The sequence below is a fragment of the Pezoporus flaviventris genome, unplaced genomic scaffold (genome assembly GCF_033815535.1).
Source record: "Pezoporus flaviventris isolate CSIRO_AGI_PZ_B2104156 unplaced genomic scaffold, CSIRO_AGI_Pfla_v1 ptg000001l, whole genome shotgun sequence".
In the NCBI taxonomy this organism is placed as follows: Eukaryota; Metazoa; Chordata; class Aves; order Psittaciformes; family Psittacidae; genus Pezoporus; species Pezoporus flaviventris.
The window spans coordinates 51,387,462-51,408,295 of record NW_026892549.1 but is presented as its reverse complement, the minus strand read 5'-3'; the positions used below and the strand labels follow the sequence as shown (position 1 = coordinate 51,408,295).

Below are 20,834 nucleotides of genomic sequence, written 5' to 3'. Positions count from 1 at the left end.
TACTGAACTGGAAGAACTGTAGGAACATATTACATAAAACTGGATGAAAAGAGAGCTGGAAAAATGGTAACTGCCCTCCAAGATATTCAGGATTAGAAATTTCCCAACTTCCAGAGTTTCAAGCATGCTGTAATCTGAACAGCCAGCTTGTCCTGCCTAAATGCAGTGCCTTGCACTTGTCTACACTGGATTTCATCTTACTTTTTTTTCTGGACCACTTTATCAGTTTGTTAAGATATTAGTGCTGGCAACAGACATACAGCCATAACACACCTCACTCTCCAGGCACAACACAGTTTTACCCATTTTTTCTAAGGACACAGGATTTAGGCAATTACACTGCTCTCTGTCACCTCCCTTACTTCCTGACAAACAGCTTTTGAACCGCTTGGTTAATTCCATCTAAACATGATGGTATTGGAGCAAGTCCAGAGAAGGGCAATGATCACAGGGCTGGAGCACCTCTGCTATGAAGACAGAGGTTTGTTCAGCCTGGAGAAGGCTCTGGAGAGACCTTAAAGCAGCTTCTGGTGCCTAAAGGGGCTGCAAGAAATATGGAAAGGGACTTTTTCCAAGAGCATGCAGTGACAGGACAAGGGGGAATGACTTTAAACTGACAGAGGGTAGAATCAGATTAGACATTAGAAGAGAATTCTTCCTTATGCGGGCGGTGAGTCACTGGCACAGGGTACGCAGAGAAGCTGTGGCTGCCCCATTGCTGGCAGTGCTCAAGGCCAGGTTGGACAGGGCTTGGAGCAACCTGCTCTAGTGGAAGGTGTCCCTGCCCATGGCAGGGGGTTGGAACCAGGTGGGGTTGTTTAGTCCGGAGAAGAAAAGGCTCAGGGGAAACGTTATTGCTCTGTACTAATACCTGAAAGGAGGATGTAGCAGGTCTCTTTTCTCTAGTAATCAGTGACAAGAGGAAACAGCCTCAAACTGTGCCAGGGGAGGTTTAGGCTGGGTATTTGGAAAAGAGTTTTCACCAAGAGGGTGGTCAGGCATTGGAACATGCTGCCCAGGGCAGTGGTGGAATCACCATCCATGTAAGTGTTCACAAACTGTGTAGATGAGGTCCTTATTGACATGATTTAGTGGTGGTCTTGGCAGTCCTGGGGCTATAGTTGGACTTAAGATTTTTTGATTAAGGTTGGATTAAGGACTTGATTAAGGTCTTTTTCACCTAGTTGATTCTATGGTTCTATGATCTTTAAGGTCCCTTCCAACCCCAACCATTCTGTTATACGGTTCTGTGACATGATGAAAGTCTCAAAGATTGATTTTAACAACTTAATTAGACTCAGCAGCTGAGTAGAAGTCTGAAATTGTTTCCTTTCTCTGAGGGAAAAGCCAAGAGCACAAGACCCCTATGTGCTGTTTGTCCTGTGAGCTGGCTAATCAGTCCCTGAGCACTCATGGGCCTGTTGCAAACACATCGATCCTGAGGATTAGTCAGAGCACATGCTCTACTTTGCTCTGCTGATAAAACAGGGGAGAGGGGAGCACTGTGAGGAGACCTCATGGAAGAGTTAGGATTACACAAGACAGGGGAAGGAGCCACAGTTATTGCAGCTGTGGGCGTGTAGGGACTGACGACACAGATAGAGGAACACGTGCTTCGTTAGCTCTGCTGCTCAAGGTAAAACTTACTTTCAGACTCTGGTATGCTGTCATTGGGATGCAGAAATCTTCTATACTGTCTTTCCCCTGACTAAAGTGGACAATGGGTTACTATGAACAAAGTGGGTGTGTTTTCTGAGCCAATCTGTACAGCTTTAACAAGTGTTTTGCTGACTTGCAGGTTTGCTTTTGGTCTGACTGAGTTATACTTTGACACCCACTGAAGTTTTAACAGCAGTGTCTACTGTACATCCTTTTTCCCTTCTCTGCCAAAGGAGGAGAATCAGATTTTTCCAAACATAAGTCAAGTAACTTCCCATGCATTTACAAAGGATTAAGAACTCTTAACTCTGCATGTGTGAAAACAGATTGCTCCATCACTCTGTGCCTAGAATAAGAGTGGAAAGCACATGTTTGCATGCTTCTCTTGTGACCAAATGCAATAAAGTTTAACTAGAAAGAAATATTGACCCACACAAGGACAGGCTGAAGTATTTCAAAAAGCCTTATTGAACAGCGTGCACTTTGTCCATGCACTTTGCAAGCATTTAAGCAAACATCCTCCTTCAGGTTTTTCTGCCCTCCAAAGTTGCAAAATATAGTCTGTTACTTAAACCAGAAGTTAGAGACATAGTCTAACTCCAGGAATAAAATTACAATGATTTTTACTCCATGCAGTTAACAGTACTCACAAGCAGGAAAAAGGATGTGTAAGTGGGCAAAACATTAAGGACAATTACTCTAATACTTACTACTAGCTTCTCCAGTACTAAGTACTTGAGAAAGACATGAATGCAGAGTACAGAACAAAATACTCCTTGAGGACCTGAAAACAGGTCAATCTTGAGGCAGATAAAAAATATTTATCACCTTCACAGTGCTACATTTAGAAAAGCTGGATCTACTAGTTGCACTCATCTCTAGCAGAAACAATCCATACTCTGAATTACTTCAGGTTTGCCTGTAATCTTGTATAGTTTGAAAGTTACAAAGAGCTTATGACTTGTCATTGATGCAGACTTATCTGCTAGTTTTTAATACTAAAAAGCAATAGAAATTGTTATTTTAAATTACTCCAGATTTGCCTGTTCATTTCTATCATAGAATGTTTGATTTCTTTTCTTTGGTGTCCCTGCCCATAGCATGGGGGGTGCAACTACATGATCTTTAATGCCCCTTCTAAACCAAACCATTCTGTGATTTATGAAGCTTTACCTGCAAATTGTGATCTTTTGTAGCCTAGGAGTTCAAATAAATGCTTTGCTAAATTAGTTGTGTAGGAGGCTGTGAAAGAAGCCTCTGTCCAGTTGGGAAAGAAGCATAACACTGTGACATGAAAAGATGTGATCTGTATCAGTGATCAGTGAGGGAACACAGCCAACTTAGGCAATGAGCTAGCTCTGCTAGTGTGGGACATACACACCATTATACTCTGTAGAAGCAAAGACAACACTAATTGTAGCATTTTTTAACTATTAGACACGAATTACTTACCCTTTCGGAATATCTAAGAGATATGTCTAAGAGACAGTTTTCTCATTAAAGAAACAGAAGATGGTTCAAATTGAAGGCACTGATTTCACTCTATCCTTTTTTCTTTAACAAGATTCAATTTTCAGTCCCCATATCATCAGTGCTCAGTTTAAGAAACTCCATTTGAAAATAGAAGCAGTGACATATTCCAGAACAAAGTAATACAATATGTAATATGCAATACACATTGCCTTCCACAGGAAGGGCTGGTATCTCAACTACCCAGTAAGTGATCTAGTGCAACAAGCAATTAATCAGATCAATAGGTATCTTCACTCATTCTACCTTTGGTTGCTGAGCCGTGAATTCCACAGGGTGTTAGAAAATTGAGAACTTCCCATAATGTGAACACCTGAGTACAGGAAAACAGTGAAACCACTGAATAGTAAATGGCAAAGGGCCTTCTTCAGTCAGAAAAAGTGTTCTTTATCCATTAAGCATATTACACGATACTATTGACAAATCTTTGTACCTACAGGGGTGAATCCGTGCAACTACATTTTCAAGTCACTACTCTAATACTGCTCTTATTTTGTACGTGACAGTGAAGGAAATTACTGATTTCAAATTTTCGGAATGTTTATCTGTCTTTAACACTAACATTTTGGTAGCTCCTATTAAAGAGGTACACCACTTACCCTAATGCTACTAGGTCTGATACATGCAACAAAGCCCATAGTTTCAACTCACCACGTTCCAATTTCCACATGGGAATAAGTAATTATTACCAATTCTAATTCCCATAGGGGAATATCATGGTAATAATGTAACTGGGCACAATCGATAGAGGTATTTTTCTAGGAAAACCTCTAGTTCAAAGAGGAATCAAGGAAATCCTTGTGAATGAGCACAGCATCCTTCCAAAGACGGATTTATCACACAAGCACATCCTAAATACGTGTAACAAGAAGCAATGTTGTATAAAACACTCAACTGATGTACTTTTCAAGACTAAAACCAGATTATTGTGCCTAATGTTTTCACCTAAAGGTTGCTGCTACAGAAGGCAGTCATCTCAAATTCAGTATGGCAAAAGATGACTGGGAAGGTAAATCATTTGCTTTCCATTGCTTAGCAAGTCAATACACAAAACTGCTGCATCACCAGTGGTAGTCCTGGGTTGTAAGAGCACAACTTCACTTTCAGTTGTTGTGTCTTAAGTTATATCTGTGAGTGGTAAATTAAAAATCAGTTCAATAAAGACAGAGCTATATGGTCACAGAAAGGATTTACTATACTTGTTGCTTGATTTCTCCATATTATTTATGCTTCATGACTGTTTCCATCCCATCACTATGGAAAACCTTCATCTACCAGATCCATGCTAAATATTGCATAGCAAGATACCCACAAACTCAGTAAACAGAACAAATAATTTTTTATGTAAATTTATTCATCAGCTTTAACAATAGTAATACAAAATCAATGCTATGTCCAGCATAAGGTTGTATAATAAAATATGCTATTTTGTAAGATTGATTTCTAGTGGGTACTTTTTAAGGGCAGTTTTCATCCAAATTGGATACATTTTTTTTCTTAAATAAATAAATACAAGGCCAGAAATGCTTCCTTAATGGAAGTCCTGCTAAGTAAGACTTCAGGCTCCACATTGCTTCAAAGTACTGATCAGTACAGGTGTCTGCATACATCAGACTTACACAAATGGGGTGGGCTCAAGCAGCATACATTTTTTGACATCTGATCCAGACCAATAGATTCAAGATTTCAATTTAGACCTTATTATTCCTCTAAAAGCTAGCATCCACCTTTCTTCTTTCTCTTTTAGGATTGTCTTGCCTTCCAGGTGTGTATCTGCTCATATGAATCCTAGCAACATGTGCACAAAATACAGATGTCCAGTCCCCTCCCAATACTACTCTTCTTGGCTTGAGATCCAGACTGCACTACCTAGTAGAACTATTCATGAAACAAACTGCTATGCAACTCAAATAAGACTACATTGCTCTTGGTGGGAAAAAAAAAAAGGACAAACTTTGGAAACAGATGGGAATATAGTATGCTCCCAGCTCTATTTGTTATGTTTTTGGAGCTCTACAGACTTCAGGAATACATCCTCTCTGGGATGTCTGGTGCTCAGTGATTGCTACAGCATAAAACTTCAGGCACACTGGGCTCTGTAGGCTATAAACAGCCCACAAGAAGCTGCATTTTCAGCTTTGTTTCCCTGATGGCCAGTGAGTCTAACAAGTACAATGGCATTCAGACATTCAAAGTGCAGTATGGAGGCTTTCACTGACATTTGGGCTACCTTTATTTATATTCAGCAATACTAAAATCTGGTCCCAGTTCAAATTAGATACATGTGAGAAAACATATTTGGCAAATCAGAGGTATTTTATTTACTTGTGACTTGTGTACTTATCACATACTGTACAGGCTATTCTTTGGGCATATTTATTCTGTAAATCTAGAAAAGTTTGTTTTATTTGTTTTCTGACTTTTAAATCCTGCTGATGGAGAAATTCCCTTTTCCTTAAGAACTTACACTCAGGACTGAGTCACAAATTTTTAAAACTACTCTAATTTACATATTTTACTTTATTAAAAACCTAAAGCTTGGTCAAAGTAAAAAACTCATAAAGCTAGTGAAAACATCCCTGAGACACTTTCAGTAACATAGCAGTAATGGGTAGTTTTGGTCCATTAGAGGAGAAGAACTGTTACATCCAGTTACTGAATACTGAGGGCTACAAGTACATTGGCTGTACATTCAGTTCCACTCCTCTTACAAAATATTGTATCCAAGAGAAAAGCCACATTCTATTTAGTTTGATACATAATGTAATCATTAAAAATTTTATGATGAATGGCTAGACTCAGCCCTGGTGTAACGCCTTTAATGTCAATGGAGCTCACACACTTACATTCTAGGGTTGAAGTCTGGCAACACAGATGACTGTGAAGGACAGTACCTAAAATACAAAATGGCTTAAAAGTTGCAGAGCACACCCTTCACAAGTTTATGGCGTATGTTTTTGCATACCAATTATTTTGCAAACAAACATTTTTACAAAGATTTAAGTTTAGGAGTCGTAGTCATGCCATAGGAAAATTCAGATCACCACCAGGTTCAACTCTACTGTGAGAGCAAAGTGTGTAGTTTCCACAAAAGTGCACATACAGTTACTGACTATGGAAGTACTGTGTTAGTAGACATGCAGGGTAAAAAAAAAAATAAATGCAAGAACTTCCTGAAAATCAGAGGGATATTATCACTCTTCATTGCTCCGAAGTTGCTTTAGAGGGCCACACAGTCCAACATCTCACTGTCTTAGCAGTATTTGAGAACAAAACAAGTCAAAATTCACATACATGTAAAACAGATACACGCAAGTAAACCACTTTGACTTCTTTTGCCTGCAATACTAATAATATATCAATACATCAGGCTTTAGTAGGGTTTCTGAAAATAACAAAAATAACTAAAGCTGCTTGCAAAAACTAAGTTAGCCCTAGACTTTATCTTCCTGTACCAGTACTCCTGACCTTAGCACTTCCTGCTACATTAAACCTGAGCAGACCCGTCATTTGCAATTAAAAAAAGCCATGCTTTCTAATGTTACATCAACAGCTTCTGCTAAGATGAGGCTATGTTTTACTTTATCAAGTGCAACAGAAGTGTAATACAACATCTTTTACCTAGCACTCATCTAATTTGTAAGAAAACATGCAAAAAACCCTACAAAGGTGTTTCTGTAAAGTTAAACCAAAACAGCATACTAAAACGTATTTTGGGAAAACCTCAGAACTCAAGAGTCCACTTCAGGAATTCAAGAATGATGCTTATACCATTGTTCATGGTAAGGGGGAAAACAGGAAAAACTCCACAAAAAAATCAAATAATATATATCAAGTTATTCTGAAGCAACTAAAAAAACCACCTTGTTTCGCTCAATAGACACAAGAATTGTTCAGAATTCATGAACAAATTGAGCTAGTATAACCACTAAAGTATCACTGTAGGGGTCAGGAACAGGAAGTCAACATAACTTTTGAGATCAAGTACTAGATGTAGGGATCCTTTGAAACACCAGCTGTCAAGATCCAATTAGGTTGTCCTCTACCAAACATGTAACACTTTCACAGGGTCACTATGACTTTTAGCTCTCTTCGAACAGCTTCCTCAAACAGCTAAGTTATGCATTCAACTCTAGAGAAACACCTTAGGGTCACAAAAAGCAGTATATGTGTTTAACCACTATATTTGTGTAGCAAGTTAGTAAGAGAAGTGGATCCTCTCAGACAGTAGATGTATTACCAGTTGGTGAACTGTCAGACACTTTGGGATCAGGAGTGCGGCATGAAAAAAGTTGTTTTCCTAAGGTTTTCTGCGCAAATCTGAAGTACATTATGTGGCCCATGGCAACAAAAGACACAGAAATAAGCACCAATAAGCCAAAAGCTTCAGGATTTGGGGCCAAGATGACCATGATGAAGTGCAGCAAATCAAGAAGATAATTCATGGAGTTTTGGACACCGTTTATGATGCCTCTTTCAGATTCTACCACATTTTCTTGGAGCAACTGTGTGACAGTCAAATCAAAGGACCAAAGGCCTGTGGACAGAAAACACAGTTATCAGTACAACTGGACTTCTTATGATGAACTTTCATTGCTGGCAAAACTCAATTCATGCTTTCAAATTTTCCACTTTTGCCAAAAAAAGCACAGGACAAGGATAGTTTCCTGTCAGCCTGGAATGGATTTCACACTGACAGTCAAGGAATTTACTTACCCTTTACTAATATAACCTGAAATAATACATACAGCTTGACATATGAACTTGCCTGTAATATCTTGCTTCAACATATCTACCAAGTTAACAATGTTTTGTTCATCTGTTCCCTATTTAAACAGCTGGTTTACAGCTATTTACAGTGTATTCATGCTAGCTACAATTGCTAAGTTTTGCATTAAATGTTTGTAATGAAAAAAATAATCAAGCACATTTTAAACTATGCAGAATACGTAATTTACACCTAGTCTCTGTTAACACTATCTTCTATACTATTTTAGTCCATTAATGGTTCTGTTTTAAAAGTTTATCTTGCAAACAAACTTAATACATGTGAATAAATTATTTTATTCCTCAGAATTCTACAGATGAGAATTGCTGTTCATTACATTTATGCATTTGATTGCCTCTTCTTTTGGCAGATACTAATACAACACTAACCAGCAATGCCTCAATAAATTAAGTATCAGCCAAATAAAAGTTTGTTCTAAAACCCCTTTGCTGGTCAAAAGTTTAAAGGTTAGACAATTCATTTAATGAATGGATTAATTTCTTGAACTCCTAAGTTCGAAGGTTTTCTTAGCAGATGTGTTTTGTATTGTTTCCAATTAATGAATTGTTTTATATGGTAGTGAAGATATCTAGAAATGAGCAAAGAAACAAGTTACATTCACCTCCAACTGTTGCAACTTCTCTGCTATTAGTGATATATGATATGCAAGAAATTAGTACTGCAGTCTCTGCACTGGCAATACTATTGCAAGATCATTACATTTTTATGCAAAGTGTAATGAATTAGCCTTAGAAATATGATACAATGCTTCAAATGTAGCCCACAGGTATAAACTCAAACCTGTATTTAGTTAATAGGCATTGTGCTTTTATAACTAAAAACAGTCAATAGACCACATTTTAATAGAAATATAATACTTACCAACTCTAGCAGCAATGACTCCTGCAAACAGGAGACTAACAGAGAGCAAAGGCACAGGCTCAGGACTCATCTCTGGGTCGCTGTTAGCCGGAGTAGTAGACCCGTTGAACAAGTTGGGCATTTCAGTTGCAAAAAACACTTCAGGCTTATCTTCTGGAGATGCTATAGCAGGTAATGGTTCACTTTCAAACAGCCTAGCACTGATGTCAGCAAATGGGGAGACAGTCAAATCCATAGGACTTCCAGGCATAAACACAGAGACAGCACATAAGACCAGGCAAGCAAATTGAGCAACTCCAGAAATGAGGCCTGTGCGAACAAGGCCACATTTGCGACGAAGCCAAGTGAAAGCTACTGTTCCCATGATTCCAGTGACTGCTGAGGCACCCATCAAGAGACTTAGCACTGAGCCACTCAAACCCTGAGTGTAGGCATAGCCTGTAGTAATACAATCAAAGCCCAGAACAGTCATGTACAGAAAGGCAAGACCCATGCCTGCAAGAAACACTGGCTGGTTGTAGTACGCAACCCATCCATCACGGAAAGTGATGAAAGGCTCAGCAATCCGGGCACCGCAGCTCATCTCCTTCTCCTGTTGGGGCTCAAAGCCAGTTACATCTTTTTCAACAATTAACTGCACTCCTTCGGCAGGTTTCATGTCACTCTCTGTAAACAGAAATGTAACTGTTAGATATATTCTTGCCTGGAAAGTGCAGAGTGCAAACTAAGACAATTGTTTGTAGTTAGGAAGTTCACTGCTGCAGAAGTGCATCAGTTAAATTTTGCAATCAACCTCTGATTATTTAAATGTTTTAAAGTGTCCTTAAATCCCATCTGTCTAGTAAGATCAAGTAAAGTTTATCCCCATCAACTTAAACTCCTACTTATTTAATTAAACTGTGGTAGGAGAAAGCATGGCTTGCGTCTTCTCAACAGACTTGACACTGTACGCTCTATTTCCATAAAGAAATTATTTGCTTAATGAATGCTAATGTTAGTTGGCATTTAGCATAGCTTTCTAATTAGATGCACTAACCACAGAGAGAAGGAAATACTTAAACATGTCAATATCTCATGTTATATTAGAAGAACCAAGACAAAAAACCTTGCTGAAGTCTACCAAAGCCAAAAGCTTTCAAAATTTAAAAAAAAAAAAAAGTAAATCTCAGGTCATGCTTTTCCACAATTCCATTTTCACTCCAATACAGAAGAATGGCACTTACACTGATGACAAACAATAATCAAAAAATCCCACAGCAGTTTTTAGATTAGCAGAGTAGATAAAAACGATACAAATGTTTGGATGCCTGAGCAGGGTTTTTACACTGTCAAGTTTGAAACAAACTCCACATACAGCAAGCGAGACGTGAAGCTTTTCGGCAGCTTTTAAAAATGCAAGTCCTCTGCTGAAATCAGAATACTGCAATGGCAGACTTTTTGTTACATGCTGACATTAGCTAAATGCTTCATTTCTCAGGAACATTCAAGAGCCAGCTTCAAATCTATAGAGCCTTCTATGCTCTTTATTTTGCTTTCCTATCCCAGGCTGAGATCAGCCTAGTCCAATAGCTCACTGGACCAGCTATTACCACAATGGATCTGCTGGTTATACTGGGCAAAGAACAGATTGCTTACTAGCTCTTAAAGAAAAAAAAAAAGCCAGCAATTCTTCATAATATTTGTTTTAAAAATATAAAACCCACAGCATGCTGTAGTTGGGAGCCCATAGCATGAGCTTTCAGCAGTATTCATGTACTGCTACCTTAAAAATGGGAAAAGGCTTGTTTTGTATTCCAGTACCTGATGTTTCCAATACTTCATAATAAACAGTCTGCTTCTAAAGCAATTTTAATTTCTGACATGAAAACTATCTTAAGAAATGTTAATACCAATTTTAAGGTTGCTTATAGTCATAGCCATATAAATTGCAAATCAAAGTTGCTCATGTTGACCAAGGAAGCACAGTGAAAGGCTCAAAGTAGATTATTTTTTTCTCCACCATTTCCTGCAGCATGTGGAACTCACTGAAGCATGCCAGACTAGAAATATTACTACCTACTCTACAACCTCCTGAATGCCTGTTAGTACTGAGTTAGCAAGAAAGAGCACTACCTACACAGGCTGTTTTGCTTACAGACACTGCAGAGCAAAGGGTCCAGTTTATTAGTTATGGTATAGATGGATAAAAGCATTTCTTACAATCAGCCCTAAGTAACAGGGCAGACTTACTCTAAAAAATTAATTTAAAAAGGACAAAATTCATTCTTTGGCTGCATTTTAAGGGATTCCTCAAATGGTTGTAAATGTACTGTTACTTAAGAGCCTCTGTATCCACAACCTGAAACCTCCAAGCTATGAGTAAAAAGCTATACAGGCCTCAAAGCACTGTCTGCAGAAGACAAGAGTCAACACTTTAAGATCGATTGATTCAGTGAGTATACTGTGAATTTGAACAGTTACTTTTGTGTTTTCAGTACCTTTCTTTATATTCAGCTGTTTCAGTTCTGATTCTTCAACTTTTGCAGATTTGAGAGCCAGAGTAGGGGTTTTCTGATAAACCTTCCAGAGCAGCAGATATTCCACACACATCGACATCAGGTTCCAACCAGAAATGAATCCACAGCCAATCATTGGGGAGCCAAATGTCATTATCTGACCAACTGCCACTGGGGCCAAGATATTGGTCAACTGATCAATTCTTCTTATTGTGGCATTCATATCTGTCAAAAATCAGTTGACGATATGAAGCAATTGCTGAACACTTACAATGAAATACTGACAAATGTAATTGAGAATTGCACATGTATACACATCACACTAAGAAGTCTTACTCCAACTGCAAGTGGTTCCAGCAGGAGTTAGACTGCTGACCAGAGATACCTTTAAAGTATGTTAATGTTTAAGTTTATTGTGACCAACCAATATGTTTGTAAGCCAAAACCCTACTCCCACCAGTTTTGCCTGCCTGAGGTCTACCCGGTTTAGCATGCTGGATTCACAGTGGAAGTATACTACTGCTGGTAAAACTGTTAGTGATGGGATAAGATTACTCTTACGTCCTAGCGACATTATGGACACTTAAGCCTATTTCTGTAACATTCAAACCCTGCATGTACAACTCCAGACATTAAAAGGTACCTCATACGGCAGAATTCTTTCCTATAAAGATTATTCTAGCAACTACTATCTCCCAATATTGGGCCATATATTTCTTAATCTCCTCCATTCAATTCTAATAAATGGTGACCACAGTTCCCACCACGATAGCAGCAGACCTTTGAAATGCCTTTAAATTTCCTTATCGAGTCACAATGGTTGATGGCAGTTGTAGGCACTTTCAGAACTTAGTGAGCAAAGTCCTCACTCCTTTCTGTTCCACACTTTGATGTTTACAGTCAAAACAAGCAGTCTATTCTTAGCATGAATGCATCTTCCATTTGCTGGTAGGGGATGTCTCGCCCTCCCCAGTCTTATCCACTGGAGTGGCATTACACCCTCTGGGCTCCTGTAAGCTTCCAATTAGTGGTGCCATCATTCTATGCCTAGAAGTTGCCAGAGGCTCAATGGTTCTGCACATCAGGGCTTCAGGCTGCTTAAAAGTACATCTCAAACCCATTTTAGAATCCTATTATGAAATTGGAGATCTTGAAACGCAAGTGAAATTGTGTGTAACTATGAAGCTGCTTTTCTGAGTCTACAGAAAATTACTCCTTGCCATTCAAATAAATGTTTAGATTATTCTATTTAGAATTCAAAGTCAATTCAATGTTAATTATTTGACCGATGGTTAACTAAGATGAGTAAGCTAGATACTTGCATAGCATTTGGCTTTAGAAATTCCAAGAACTAAGCTTTGGGGTTCCAAGTTATTTCAGGAAAGCTAATATTTCCACAAAGGAAAGAAAGTAAGAGTCAATGGAAAAATTAAATCAAGGACAATGAAAAAGGGCAACTTTTTATTTCCCTAGTCCACTAAGCTACCTTTCCTCAAAGAGGAGCCTTAGTTAACAGTGCAAAGAGGTACAACAGTATTTTCAAACATGTCAATACTGGTGTTTGGTTTTTTTTTATGTTAAGAAATTTCAACAGTCTCCAAATTACATTATGATTAAACACATAACAACCCTATTCAGCCTGGAAAAGATCCTTTAGATATGTTTGTTAAACTAAGGTGCTTGGTTCAAGGGATTTTCTTGTTTTTAAATTAAGTTGCATGAGCATTCAGAGTAACCTCTTGCCTGATTTTTCAGTACAGAGTGTAAGTGGTCATACAATTCTGTCTGACATGAAGTAGCACAGAGGCAGGACTGCCTCCCATGTAGGTGTGGTCTGTACTTTATCTCATGTGTAGTAAGTAGTACAGGGACTGGGGAGAGAATTTGCTGAGTAAGAACTGACACAAGAAAGGTTAATGAGAACCACTAGGATTTTAAGGCTTTTATGGAAAGATAACTTTTCTACTCATGATTCACATGCATAAAGAAGTTAACCTGCACTGCTGTTCTACAAAAGGCATAACCTAGAAAGGCACTGCAAGGTCAAAAATAAACGGCCATGGCCGAATATGTGTATACCGGGAAACAAAAGCAAGACACTGCATGCATCTAATTAAAAACTAGCCTCTCCTGGATGAGATGGGCAAGTAAGGTTTCTTCACTGGAGATAAACATCAGGAATAAATCTACAATATAGGATTCAAATCCCTGAAAGGACTCTGGCATATAAACCAAACTCTGGGCAATTTAGGCAACTTCAAACAAACTTAAGAGTCCAGAAAGTGAAATGCTGTCTAGTCCTGGAGGTATCTAAACTCTGCTTAAAGTTTTAAGTCAGGCTTAAAACTTTAGTCACAGAATTAGTTTAGTGAGCTATTAATGACTTGCCAATGTTAGGCTGTTCTGTGCCTTGTTTGCACTTCAGTATCAGTTCCTCTTCCTCGGGAGGTTTAAGTTCCCTTATAGGAATGATTCAGAGCCCGCACAACCTGCCCAAGTTCATTGCAAAAAAAAAAAAATGCTGCTTCTCTGCTTCTCATACACTGTTACAATCAAAGCAGCAGCACAGCTAAGATCAATCATACATCCTTGGTTTGAATGGCCTTGGGACCAGCAAAAGTGAGTCAGGTTTAACACATCCTTGGAGAGGACCCCAAACAGTCTCTCACATTCAAATAGTGTCATAATGCCAAGCTGCAGTAAAATTTGAATGGAAGCTCACTCTCTCTCCCAAAAAGAGAAAAGAAAGGTGGGAAAGGAGGAAAAATATTTGCGAGGCAAAAAATAAGATGAAGTCTGTAGTCTAATACCAAAGGTATCAGATGTCAGAGGAACACAGAGCTTTCAGCTCCAACTGAAGAGTGTTCACAGCTCTGAGTTAAGACATCTAATGCTACAGAAGTGCAAGATTTTAAACAGATTTGCATGAACAGCATTTCCTACTGGAAGTTTCCTGATCTGCCTCCTTTACTGTTCTGGACTTCATTCTCATGTACCTCTTTCTTTGATCCCTATGTGATGAGCCCAGTTATGCAAGAGTTTTCTGTTTCATTCCACAGACCTAAAAATAAAGTGTTGCAACACTTGGCTTTAAATGCCTGAAGTTAAATAGCTTTTCTATTAAACACTGGTTATTTGATTTAAGTATCTGGCAAGAATAAAGTTCTGACAAAGCTGCAGTAGGACTAAAAGGAGGACAAATCAAGTTTAGGGATGCCTAACTGAATTATGGTCACAACAGTAATTTCTAATTTCAGCAAGTGTAATCCAAAGCAGGAAAGAGGAAAATAAATGCTGCCCTTTTTACCTGCTGTTTTCTCATAATATATGGAACTCAAAGATGCGCTGACCTCTGTAAAACTCTAGTCTAAAAAACAAACTTGGAAAGTAATACATTGAAGGCATTAAAAAGGCAACATATTTCACCTGCCAGTTTGCTTCTGTCTTCCCCTGCAATCACAACAATCCAGTCCCTCTGAATTGTGATTGCTGTAGCAGTGCTGGCCAAATTGGCAATATTTGCTATTGTGATAACCAGGATATAGCACATCGTCTAGAGAAATGGGGGGGGAAAATTACAATGTGAGAAAACTGATGAAGGGAGATCTCCACTCGTACCCTGTAAAACCAGAAAAGACACTTTTGCATTTGAATTTATACATTTCAATGTTATTCTTCAGACAAAATAAGACCAAGTCTACTTTACAATTCCTGAAAGAAAACAACCACCTCTGTTTACCCAACCAGCTCAAAGTTCCCTTTTCCAGCTTTAGCTCCCAGGAATGTCTAAACAGACTAGAGAAAAAAAAAAAGAAAAAATTCATGTCTCCCATGCTTCCCAAAATTTCTTTGCAAGTTAATTCCTTATTAACAAGTTCAAGCACTCACAAGAAGCCATCCATGGTATAAGGTTAAAAGCTGTGTCTTAAACAAGAAGATAATCATCAGGATAACACCACACAGGATGACTGATGCATTCTGTACAACCAGGGATGTCTGGGCCACTGTTTTAAATCAAAGCAGAGAGAAAGAGTTATGATCAGAAGAATGAGCTAACTATAAGCTTAAGGAGGTTACAAGTAAGGCACACGCACAGATTCTTTAAAACTTTTTATTTTCCCATTTCCCCCCCTAAAATATAAGTGATAAAACTATACTTTGTTTCAGATGTTGAATCTTCCATTGTCTTAGAGAAACAAATATCTGTCATAACTTCACAGCTCTGAACAATTCACTGCTCTTAATTTCCAGTCCAAGTAGTTCTTTTCTCAATCAAAATCCAAACTGCACCTGTTTAAATGCTGACACTATTTTTAAGCGATGCTCTAAAATTCTTCTTCAGCATATCATGGAATGATATTGTAAGCTTTTGGAAAATAAGTATGTGTAAGAACCTGATGCCATGTTATTAATAAATGACTACAGACTACAGCAACAAGTAATTTGAGTGTATGTTAGTATTAGACGGTAAAGAATTTGGTCTGTAGCCCTTGAAGTTCTGTGCTTTTTACCTTTTGCATTTGTGTGCATCTCTATATATCATACAGGTTTAGCCTGAGTAGCAGACATAGCATGATGTAAACTGTTTTGCTCCTGTCCTTAACACTACCTCTGTAACCATTACCACTCTGAAAAACTACCCTTCTGAAAAAAAAAAACAAAACATCTGCAAGCCCCATTCTCGTATTTGACTTGAAGAGTTAACTCTATTAGCCTTATCTTTTGCCATTAATTTGATCCATCCTTAAGTAAATAACCTGCTCTGGGCATCTAACCTTTGAGCCTGGAGTTCTTGTCCACCCAGTCTCCAATAATGGCTCCCAGGAGAAGAACTGATCCCGCCACAACCAGTCCATAGACAGCCGTCAGGAGTAAGCTGTTTCCATAAAGTTCAACCAGGAATACAGACACAGCAAAATGCCACATACGATCTCCCTTTAAGAGTAACAGAGAATACATACACAGCATTACAATTTGTACTTTCCAAGCACATGGGTCGACTATCTTATTAATGCCCTGATGAAAATATGTAAGAAAATAAAGGTTTGTTACACATCCAGTGGTGTGCGGGGGGGGGGGAATTTGTTTACTGGGGGAGATGGGTTTTGTTGGTTTTTTTTTTTGATGACTGCATCCCACCACCATTGTTTTTATCCCACTATCATCTGTTCTAATCAAGTGCAACATAACCGCTTGCAACACCACATTAAAAACCCCAGCTGTTTTCCATTATAACATTAAAGGACAAAGTCTGTTAGCAGCCACATGCAACAAATCCCAGAAAGCTTACATAGATTCTTCAGCACAGATCAAGTATTACCAACAGATTTATTGATTACTGTTATTATTTATATAACTTTTCAAGATTGCAGTTTGATCTCAGATGATCAAAACTTAAATGCTGCTTTAAAACATCAGAGCAACACAAGCCAAAGCTTGCTGTAATTCAGGATAGCCATGGTAAAATCAAGAAAGGTGTTGTCCTAAATATTAGCTAAAGTTTCTAAAGTCAATGGCTTAAGCTCTTTTTAATAATTTTAATAGGATACTATTAAGACAGAATATCAGAGCTCATTTAATATACGCAAACTCATTGCTAGTTCAACCTACTTAGCCTATTGCTGTTTACCTAGTGCTTAGAATACAAGCTTTTCATGTTGTGAGAGCACTTACTACAGATAAAAAAGAAGCCCAAAATCCTGAACATAGTCAAGCAGTTTTCATACTATACACAATATTTTTTGTTTTGCTACCAAAAGTCCTATATCTTGCTAATGTAGACATCAAGGTTTTTCTGCTGTCACATGATGGGAGTCACATCTCATTTTGCTTTTAAACATATTGCAAGAAACGCCCTACAGAAAATGCTTTATCTAATAAATAACAAAAGCAGATTAACAGAAGCAACTCATACTATTCTAGGGCACACAGTATGTTTACTAAGGGTCCCTAATATTAGTCTTTTATAAACCAGTCATTCTGCTGCCTTAAATAAGCAATTGCTATGTGATACAGCAACAGTAAAGGACCTCCAATATTCTACAGGACTGGGGGAGGTGTAACATAAAAGCACTTCTAAAAGGCAAAGTCTGACAAATCTAACATACCACGCAACACAGCAATCAAGATACATAAAAAGCATGCTATTTGGGGGGTCAAAGTTATTGTGAAGTTTGATTAACATCTTCAGCGTAGCTTAGACAAAGAGAATTTGCCTTTTAATGTTACTGAAGTTGTCTAAACAAGGTTTCTTCAAACACTGTAATGTGTAAGCATTCATATTTGCTTCCTTAACCACTGGCAGAAAAAAATTTACAACCCTATCATGAGGGAAAAATAAATTTACCTGTTCAAGAAAAAACTCTGGGGGATTTCTGTAATTTTATTTTTTATTTAAACTGATAAAAAAAAAAAGGCAAACATAAGCATACCCAGAATATTTTGAACGGGCCAATCCACACAGATAATTCTGAGGTAACTGAAGCTGTACCAATGTGGAAGAATGAGCTTCTTTGAAGAATTCAAAATAAAAGCAAACAAACTCCACAAAACCAAAACATAAAGAGTGAACAGAGATAAATTAGTGTTACAGAAGAATAATATTAGTGAATTGCAGGGGTTTGAAGCAGTATGGAATTTCAAGCTAGGATCTATTGAAATTTAGATAGTAAATACTGCCTTAAGAAATCAGCAAACCATTGATTATATATCCTTAATCCCACTTTAAGATGTCTCAAATGTGGATATTTCAACACTTCAAAATAAATAACTACAGCTGTTTAGCCTCACCAGCCTTTTAAAGATGGTTCCTTCTCTTCTGTCATTATAATTATCCTTATAATCATCTCAGACTGAACTAAGACCAACATGTGAAGCAGCACAGGCTACTACCTACTGACAGGCCTCCCAAGGCCCGAGTAGCACAGACAAGGCTGGGAAGTTGCAGCTCACTTCCTGGAAATTATTAGGCCTGGTACCAACAAGGCAAAACCAGTTTTATTCTGTGCTTTCTTTATGATGAGTGATAGACAGCAGTGAACTAAAAACATATACGCAACAGCGTCAGGTCTGAGACTGCAGTTCAGCAGCACAGTCCAGCCTATTAAGATCAAGACCAAGGACATATTCAAATGCTTTACTGAACAAGAGCCTAAGACATAGTCCAGACTTTGTTGAAGTCTGAACACATGTGGAGATGTGACATGTATAATGATTTACAGCTCCTGGTATTTGGGAATGGCTTAGTAACACAGAAACCAAATTATCTCTCAATTCCAGCAAAACCACATTTCTAGCAGGTTTTGTATTGCAGATATGGCCATTTTAGAACAAGATGATCCATTTCTTAGAGTTCTGAAGATTAAGGTGCTTGTTTATTACTCCTGTTAGCAAAACCACTCAAACTACAGGCCCACGACAGCTTAGGAAATACAAAAGTTGCAGTCCTGTGCCCAGTTTTGTGGAAGTTAAGTTGTATTTCTGTTGCTTCAGCACAGAAGTTGATTTGAGTCAAGATATTCAGCACAAAAGAAAGCACACTGGAACAAGGAGTACACCATTAATACAGCTAAGCAGCTGAATTGACACCTTGCAGCCTAATGTTCGTTATGGTGTGTGACACTGTTTTCAAACTCTGCTTTGTCACCTTTACTCATGAGCTCAGAGAGCAGCTCTGCTCCAGAGCTCTGAAGTGCTCATCAGAGAGGAGTAAGCAGGGCTGGCCAAATTGCCAGGTACAGGCAATGGCTGACAAACTGCTGCAGGGAACAACCTGGCCTCCAAACAGCAGCGAGACAAACATCACCTCTCAGCTACCATTAATAATAGGTAAAATATTGCACTTGTTTAAACAAGTTTGATACCACCCTGAGCCTTCTTCCATTAACAGAAACATCAATATGACCTTTCAGGTTAGTGAAAGTGAGGAGCTGCCAGAGTTCGCAATGCAATGTTGTAACAACTGTACCAGCCATTTGTTCAGTGCTATACAAAGCACACATTAAACCAATCCAAATCCAGGACTACACACAAAATAGGGAGTATCAGGGAGAAAACTTTCCACTTCTTTTGAATCAAGCCATTGGATGGAGACTTGAGATTGTACTATAAGATACCAATATTCTTCATTGTATTATACGGAATAGAAGCATGTAATCTATTTTTAGTGCACATTTTTAAGATTGTTAGTATCTTTCAAGTGAGTAAAAACTGGTGTAGCAAGTTACTTTAGTACAGAAAGCAAGCATTTCAGAAGACAGGCATTTTGACAGAAAAAGGGATGACATCTGGCACTCAACAGATTTGCTAGCGACTAGCTAATGGGTCCATCCAAAACACTGTATTTCCAACTAGTTAAGTGCACTTAAGCATACAGGTCCTTCAGATACATGCTGCAATGGACCATCTTTCATTCTGCTATAGACTACGCTTAATCTCTTTCACTTAGAACTTACTTTATAAAGAATCTCACGGGTTCTGTAGTTACATAAAACCATAAAAAGGTACAGAACTACAGAACCAGGCCTTCAGGAAACCTGATTACTGCACCACTGAAAACTGGATCTAGTGCAGCATCATACCATGTAAAGATGATGAAGGTCTTTAACAGCTAGGTGTTGTACCACGAACTCTGTCTCCGTGGTGGCGTCCTATTTTATGAGTATTTTTTTTTTTAAAGTACCAATAATGTTCATTGGTAGATTAATAAAATCCTACTTCCACCAGGCCAGTATTTTACTTACCCAAGTGGACAGTGCATGCCCAAGGTAAAGGAGAAACTTTGCCGAGGTAAAATAGGCAACCACAGATCCTAAACGAGAAACAAGAAACAAATGCTAAAGGCGATTCGGGCACACGCACCGAACCGCTGGAGGAACCCAACGCCGCTTTCAGCGCAAAGCCACCCGCGTCGGAGCCCCCCGTGCCGGCCCCACCACCATCGCCCGGCGAGCGGCGCCGGCCGCCGCCTCCCCGGCCGCGCACTGACCGCAGCGCCGCCGCTCGCCCGCCGGCTCCGCTCCCCGCGCCATGCTGGCCCGTTCAGCCGACAGGAGGCGGGGGGACGCGCGGCTTTGCTCCGTGTTGCCTTCCCCGACTTAGCTAGCACTGTAGCTGAAGTCGGAAAGCCTTTGCCTTATGCGGCGCGGGCGGCCGGAGACGCTCCGCCGCGGAGGGGCCGAGCGCCGTGGGACGCTCGGCGTGGTGCGAAAGAGCGCAACAGCCCCCACGCGCGGTTGCTTTAGCCTCTGGAGAGCGCCGCGCACCGTCCTTTGTAGGCCGCGGAGGGACCGCCCCACACGGACCGCCCCAGGGGCGGCCCCGGCCCTCCATCAGCCCTGCCCCGGCCCGCCGCAGCAGCGGCCGGCAGGGTACGGCCACCGGGGCTAGCCGGGCAGGGTTTGCGTGCCCGGCGGCTTCCTCTAGGAGGGACTCCGAGACCAGCTCCAAAAGCGTCACAATGTGCTTTCTGAAAGCACGGGAGGGCTGCCAGTGTTCTTCGC

General features: G+C 39.4%; 1 protein-coding gene across 1 annotated transcript; it reads right to left on the bottom strand.

Moving 5' to 3' along the window:
- Positions 1 to 4,522: 4,522 nt before the first annotated feature.
- On the bottom strand, positions 4,523 to 20,551 carry SLC40A1 (solute carrier family 40 member 1). The gene is made up of 8 exons (XM_061457659.1): positions 20,321 to 20,551; positions 20,076 to 20,143; positions 16,110 to 16,269; positions 15,223 to 15,338; positions 14,761 to 14,887; positions 11,317 to 11,559; positions 8,840 to 9,505; positions 4,523 to 7,726 (listed from the first exon to the last, which is right to left on the bottom strand). Exons 1-8 carry the CDS (start codon positions 20,361 to 20,363, stop codon positions 7,410 to 7,412), a joined length of 1,740 nt encoding a protein of 579 aa, XP_061313643.1. The 5' UTR covers positions 20,364 to 20,551; the 3' UTR covers positions 4,523 to 7,409.
- Between the last annotated feature and the right edge of the window lie 283 nt (positions 20,552 to 20,834).